This window comes from Petaurus breviceps, unplaced genomic scaffold (genome assembly GCF_028583685.1).
Source record: "Petaurus breviceps papuanus isolate PSGF00001 unplaced genomic scaffold, PetGlider_PUasm1.0 296, whole genome shotgun sequence".
Classification (NCBI taxonomy): domain Eukaryota; kingdom Metazoa; phylum Chordata; class Mammalia; order Diprotodontia; family Petauridae; genus Petaurus; species Petaurus breviceps.
The window spans coordinates 532,966-538,974 of record NW_027186046.1 but is presented as its reverse complement, the minus strand read 5'-3'; the positions used below and the strand labels follow the sequence as shown (position 1 = coordinate 538,974).

The 6,009-nt window shown below is 51.1% G+C and overlaps 1 protein-coding gene across 1 annotated transcript; it reads right to left on the bottom strand.

The window, feature by feature from the left end:
- Nucleotides 1-1,191: 1,191 nt before the first annotated feature.
- LOC138167754 (T-cell-interacting, activating receptor on myeloid cells protein 1-like) lies at nucleotides 1,192-5,527 on the bottom strand. The gene is made up of 8 exons (XM_069096720.1): nucleotides 5,494-5,527; nucleotides 4,716-4,991; nucleotides 3,475-3,768; nucleotides 2,752-2,916; nucleotides 2,457-2,513; nucleotides 1,845-1,934; nucleotides 1,706-1,743; nucleotides 1,192-1,323 (listed from the first exon to the last, which is right to left on the bottom strand). The coding sequence occupies exons 1-8, from the start codon at nucleotides 5,525-5,527 to the stop codon at nucleotides 1,192-1,194; spliced, it is 1,086 nt and encodes a 361-aa protein (XP_068952821.1).
- Nucleotides 5,528-6,009: the final 482 nt, after the last annotated feature.

Genomic DNA, 6,009 nt, shown 5'->3' with positions numbered 1-6,009 from the left:
TATCTATCTATCTATCTATCTATCTATCTATCTATCTATCTATCTATCTATCATCTATCTATGCATATATCTTATAATATATAATACGCTTGTATGTGTATATATGGACACATATGTACACACACATTCATACATGCATACATACATACATGCATACATATGGAATAAATATCACTGGTGTAGATTGGTTCAGGAGTCCTCATGCAAATTTTCATGACATGTAAGTGGATAAAAGCAATATTAATTGTCCTTTCATGTACTAATTTCTTTAATAACATTTGGTTGGGTGGTGGTACTGGACCATACAAATATCAGTAGAGAATCCAAAGGGCACCCATACCAAGAGTGGGGGGGGGCATAAAGTGCAAGAAAACTTGGAATGTCATGGGGGAGATTATGAAGGGCTTGAAATGGCAGAAGATGTCATATTTAATTCTAGATTTTATAGGCGCAAATGCAGTTTATTGAGAGGGGGCTAACGTACTGAGACCTGTGTAATGCAGAAACATCAATTTGTGGGCTGAGTGAATGATGGACTGGAGTGGGAGAGACTGGTGGCAGGCAGGACCACCAGCAGGCGATTACAATAATCCAGGTGTGTGGTGGACACCAGGGTACTCACTATGGAGAGAAGGGGACATACATATACAAGAGATGCTATGATGCTGGAAAAGACAGGACCTGACACCAGACTGGATACATGGGTGAATGTGAGGGATGAGTAGGGAATGGCAGTGAGGGGTGAGCCTTGGTGGCTTCCTCCTTCTCACACTCCATTTCCTTTCATTCACAGCCATCTACGCTGGCTGAGTTTTTGTCCTTGCACACAGAAGTCTCCTGATTCCATGCCTCTGAGGTTGCTGCCCCCCAGGCCTGGAATGTTATCCTTCCCCCAATCTGCCTCTTAGTTTGCCTGATTTCCTTTAACACTCACAACTCACAACTGCTAGTGATGTCCCCTTTGAGTTTATTGCCCCCCTTCTTCTCTGGGTGTACTTTGTAAGTTTCTCTGTAGATGGATGTGCTTGGTGTGCTCAACTCTGGACCCCAATGGAAAACACCAATAGCTCTTTAGTGATGGGAAGTTGAGGGAGATGTACTAGAGGACAAGTGAACTAGGGAGGGAGGGGGAGGAGAGAACATGGGAGAAGGGAGAGAGAACGAGAGGTAATTCCTTTGGGAAAGGCGGCCTCAGTTCCCAGACACAGTGGCATAGAGCGTGGGCTCTGTGGGTTTCTCCATGGGGCTGGATTTCCTCTTATTCAAGGCTCTTACATTCAGCTGAGCATAGGTCATCCCCTGGGGGCCTTCAGCCACGGTGACCTGAAGGAGAAACACCCAAGTGAGGGAACAGTGAGGGACTTTGGAGAAGGAGTTCAGAATATATGGGTGTGTCGGGAAAGCTTTGACAGCCTGTCTGCTGCCAGCTATGGGGGCCTTCTCATGCCTTTAATTCCATGAAATGAACTCTGTAGGATGATAAAGGAAATGAAGGATATTGAGGTGCAGTTATTGGAATATTTAGCAAATTACCCCAATCAGTTAAGGGCTCCCCAATTCAAAGTCCTCACATTGAGTGACTAGAAAAAGAAATAAGTAAGCAATTAACAAGGGGTCCAACTCTGGGCCCAGAGCCTGTCAGGAAAGTTTGGGGTCATGGATGAAGCAGATCCCTCCAGGTAGAGGAAGGGATGGACTAACTCACCAGTGGTTCCCTTGGTCTCTCCTTGGCCTCTTCTGTGTCTGAGGTAAAGGGAAGCTTCCATTATTCCCATAATTCCCAGGACCAGGACTCCCCTCCAGAATCGCATCCCCCTGACCCATTATCATACCCTGCCTCCCACCTGGATAACCTATACAGGGTCTCCGCTCTGGGGTCCTCAGGCTGATGGGGCAGGCAGGTTCTCCAAGGAAGATGAGGACAGCGAAGTCACCTGTGGTAGAGAGAAAGGAAGAAAACAGGACGGGGGGAGAGTTTAATCTGGGAGACTCTGGGAGGATTTCCTTTCCTCCTGTCCAGGTTACAGGGCAAGGAAGGAACAGGGGACTATGGGAAGAGAAGATAATGTCCTCACCTCCTTGGGCTCTCTCCTTGTAAAGACCTTATTGAGAGAGACATGGTAAGGGAAGAAACAAGGTCAGGAAAGGTCTCAAAGAAGGAAATAGAGGTCCCAGTCTTTACCCATCTCTATTATTTAAGATCCTGAGGTGTACAATTCTGTCTTACCCATAGGGAGGGATCCTCCACAGAGGATTTCCAGCAAGAGAAGGCAAAGGAGGAGGAGGAGGAGGGAAACACAGCTGAGGGTGATGAGGAGCGTTTTGCAGGACTCTGAACCTGGGATGGGGGAGAGAGAGGAATCTTCATAAACCACTGTCCTTAGGAGGCCCTCGCCTTGCCCCAGAAATTGCCCCTGTATTGTCTCCTCTTATCTCCCTCCAGAGATGCCCCTCACCACCAGCATCCAACAGTTTGGCACAAATGCTGCTCAAAGAGGGCTCATCCCTCAGAACTAGGGTGAGAAACCCAGAAAGGAGGGTAGAGACATGTGGGTCACAGGAAGCGTGGGGGGAGCCTCATGTCCCAGCTCAGTCTTGTTCTCTATGGGCCTGGAATTGAGGAAATTGTCAAAGTCTCTCGTTTCTTATCCCGTGTCTCTTGGCCAGAGCCATGGCCGTGGTTTCATGGTGATGGAGGGCGTGGTCATCGGCACCCTCCAGTGGGTCCTGGGGGCTTCTTCTTCTCCTTACCTGTCCCTGTGAGCTGCAGGGGGTAGCTGTGTTGTGTCCAGAGACTCTCACTGGAACTGAATTGGTATCTGCAACGGTAATTGCCAGAATCCTTGGGGGTCACATGGGTTAGTAAGAACTGGACTCCAGTGATATTCATTCTTTTCAGGATGTTCTCTTCTCTCTCTTTATTCAGGAAAATCCCAGTAGCCTATGAGGGCCCCTGGCACTGGAAAGTCACCTTGGCTCCTGATGCCCCCTGAGGCCAGACTGAGAGGGAAGGCTTGGGGAGGGCATCTGGAAAACCAAAGAGAGGTCAGAGATGCTCAAAGGCCTTGCACAAGTGTAATGGGGGTGGGGTGGGGAAACAGGAGCAGAGAGGTCACTGAAAAACTCCCTTGCCATGAGCTCTCATTTCCTTTGTCTCTTTGGTCATCCCTTGCCCAAAGTCTCCTTCCCTGGAGAAGTAAAGATACTAAACCTCAGATGTTCTCTGGCCCCACCTAGAAACAGCAATTTGTTTCTTCCTTCAATTTGTATCCCTTGAGCTTGGAGCAGTACCTGAGCTGGTCCATGCTTCCACCTTCCCCCTTTTTTAGGGACCCCCAGACTCTATGCCAACCTCTATCTCATGATGCTTAAAAGAGCTCAGAACAACATGCCTTCTCTGGATTTCTGGCCTGCCTCTCAGACTTGAGTCCTAAACCTCTACATTGTTTCTTGGGTACCTGGGCACCCCCTCACCTGTCACCCAGACCTTCAGGACCTCACTGGGCTCAGACACCTGGTATGGAGCCGTCCTCTCATAGTAGACACAGCTGTAGTTACCAGCATCCTGGGCCCTCACAGAGAGGAGGGGAAAGGCAGCTGAGGTCCCAGCTGAGCTCTGGCTCTGCAAGGCCTGAGGGGTCCCCACCTTCAGCAGAGTGAATGTCACCCTCTGAGATGATGTCTGAGGGGGCTGCTGGCACTGGAGAGTCACATGCATCCCAGGCTCCACCTTAAAAGACGGCAGTATCAGTCTGACAAGTGAGAATTCTGTCATGGAAGAGGGAACTGAGTTGGACAAAGTGGGGAGGGGGCATTGCCCATAGTCACCCAGTTGGGACCTGGGCAGGGCATGCCTTCTAAATGGAGCCAGATGGCCAGAAGCCTGGGATTGTGGGGAGGGCCCCAGTGCTAGAGATGAAGGCACCATGCTGGGAGGGCCAAGGGCCAGGACAGTGTCACTTGAGGCAATCAGGGACAGCATTCTGGAGCAGCCAGGATCTGAGTGGGGTTTAAGGAGTATAGGAAAGTGATAGATGAGGGTGAGAGGGGGGACCTGTGTGAGCAAAGGCAGAAGGGGAGATATGATGGGAGGTGATGTTGTCATCTGTCCAGACTGGTGGGAATGTGATAAGGGCTGAAGGGAACAAGGGAGACACAGCTGGGCAGGTTGGATGTTGCCAGTTTGGGCCTGAGATGAGACAGGAATTTTCTCTAGAAAAAATTGCTCTGGTAAAGCTGTGTGCCCCTTCTCCCAAAAGTTCTGTGTATCCTCTGAGGGTGGGCAGCCTGGCTCTCTAGGTTAGGTCACCAGGGACACTGACCAGGTGGGGAACGGTCCTGGGGTTGGGGCTGAGAGATGTGGGTTCAAATCCTGGCCCTGACACTAGAGAAATTATTAATCTGCTCAAATCACCTTACCTCCTCTCTAGGCCTCAGTGTCCCCATCTCTGAATGGGAAGTCATGGTACACGTTCTCTCCTCCAAATAGGTTTCTTGAATGGAAAGATTTCAGAACCTTATCCACACTTTCAACATGTAAGCTGGGGAGTCAGGAGTTCTCAGAAGATAGGGAGGTGGGGGTGGTAAGGGGAGGCAGGTAGACAAGCCTGAGGTTTTGATCCACTTGTAGATGAACCTCCAGAGAGGGCTCTGGGCTCCCCTCTCAGGACCAGCCCCTCCCCACCAGGGATAGCTGCAGATCAGCACCCCCTCACCTGTCACCACCAGGGCCAGGGGCTCACTGAGCTCTGACCACAAGGGCCTCTGCCCATAGCAGCAGTGGTAGCTTCTCCCATTTCTTGAGGCATCCACAGCCCTGAGCACGAACTCTGCCTGCTGCCAGGAGGCATTTCTCTCCTCTCTGAGCTCTCCATCCTTCCAGAGCTGGAATCGGTCACTCCTCAGGTGGCCCTGGCACCTGGGGGTCACATCTGCTGCCCCAGGGACCACAGGACTTGGGACAGCCCAGAGGGTGGGTCTGGGAAGGGGGTCTGAGAAGGAAACAGATTGGATTCCTAGAGATTGCTCTGGTCATTACGCTTCTTTCACCTCTGGATTCAGAAGCCCCTCCCTCAGTCACCCCCTCCATCCATCCCAATGTCCCCTGTTTCCCTCCCTGCTTGTCCTCCCAGAGACTGCCAGGGTTGTTCTGGCTCAAGAAGGGGAAAGAGAACAGTGGGATGTTGGGCCAGGACTCACCTGTCTGTGCCCGCACCGCCCAGCCCAGACACAGCCCTGTAAGAGAAGCTCAGGTTATCGCTGCCTCCCCTCCAGCCCACACTGACCCATCCCCGGCTCTCCCCAAAGCCCCTGAGCCTCTAATTCTGCTTTGACCAGAATATGAAGGAAGGGCCCTTTGAGCAGACACTGGGCTCCTGCTCTGCCCCAAATGATTCTGTCTCCTCCTTAGGCTCCTCCTTGTCCTTCAGGGTCAGGAGCCAAGGACCTTGTCACAATGTCCCTTCCTCCCCAGACCCGACCCTGGATACTCACCAATGGAGATCAGGAAAGTGACTGTTGGGCCCATGGTGGGTCTTAAACTATGCTGTCCAGCCTCAGATGTGCAGAGGGAAAACTGTAGGTAGAGAGTATAGACTAGACCAGGATGTGGTGGCCAGCCCTGCTGCATTATACCCCCAAACCCAGGCCCCACAATTGTCGTTCTTATACTGATGAGTGAAGGACCATGGTCCTTCAAGGCTCAGCTCTGAGGGGATCAGGGTGTCTTAAGGAAAATGTAGCCTACCAAGGACTCAGGGCTCTGATGGGTAACTGGTATTGAAAATCACTGAAGGAGACCATGGCCAAATATACTGAGACTTGCCTGGAAAAAGCCAGCCACTCCCATGAAAGCCTCACTCTGACAGGCCAAGGTTGGGCACCAAGGCCTAAGGCTATGGTCTGGAAGACTAGGGCTCAGATCTGAGACTCAGGGATTTTTTGAGCACGTGTTCTGTCTGTGATAGTCCTTCTGGATCAGTCTCATTTACTGGCTTAGGGTGAAGAAAG

Excerpts from the sequence above, each read along its gene's own strand:
- LOC138167754 (XM_069096720.1), bottom strand. The coding sequence starts at position 5,527 with ATGGGCCCAACAGTCACTTTCCTGATCTCCATTG. Across the intron at positions 2,917-3,474 it reads CCTGAAGGTCTGGGTGACAG|AGAGAGAAGAGAACATCCTG; the intron begins GTGAGGGGGTGC and ends TCCTGAATAAAG. Across the intron at positions 1,324-1,705 it reads AGAGACCAAGGGAACCACTG|GTCACCGTGGCTGAAGGCCC; the intron begins GTGAGTTAGTCC and ends TTTCTCCTTCAG.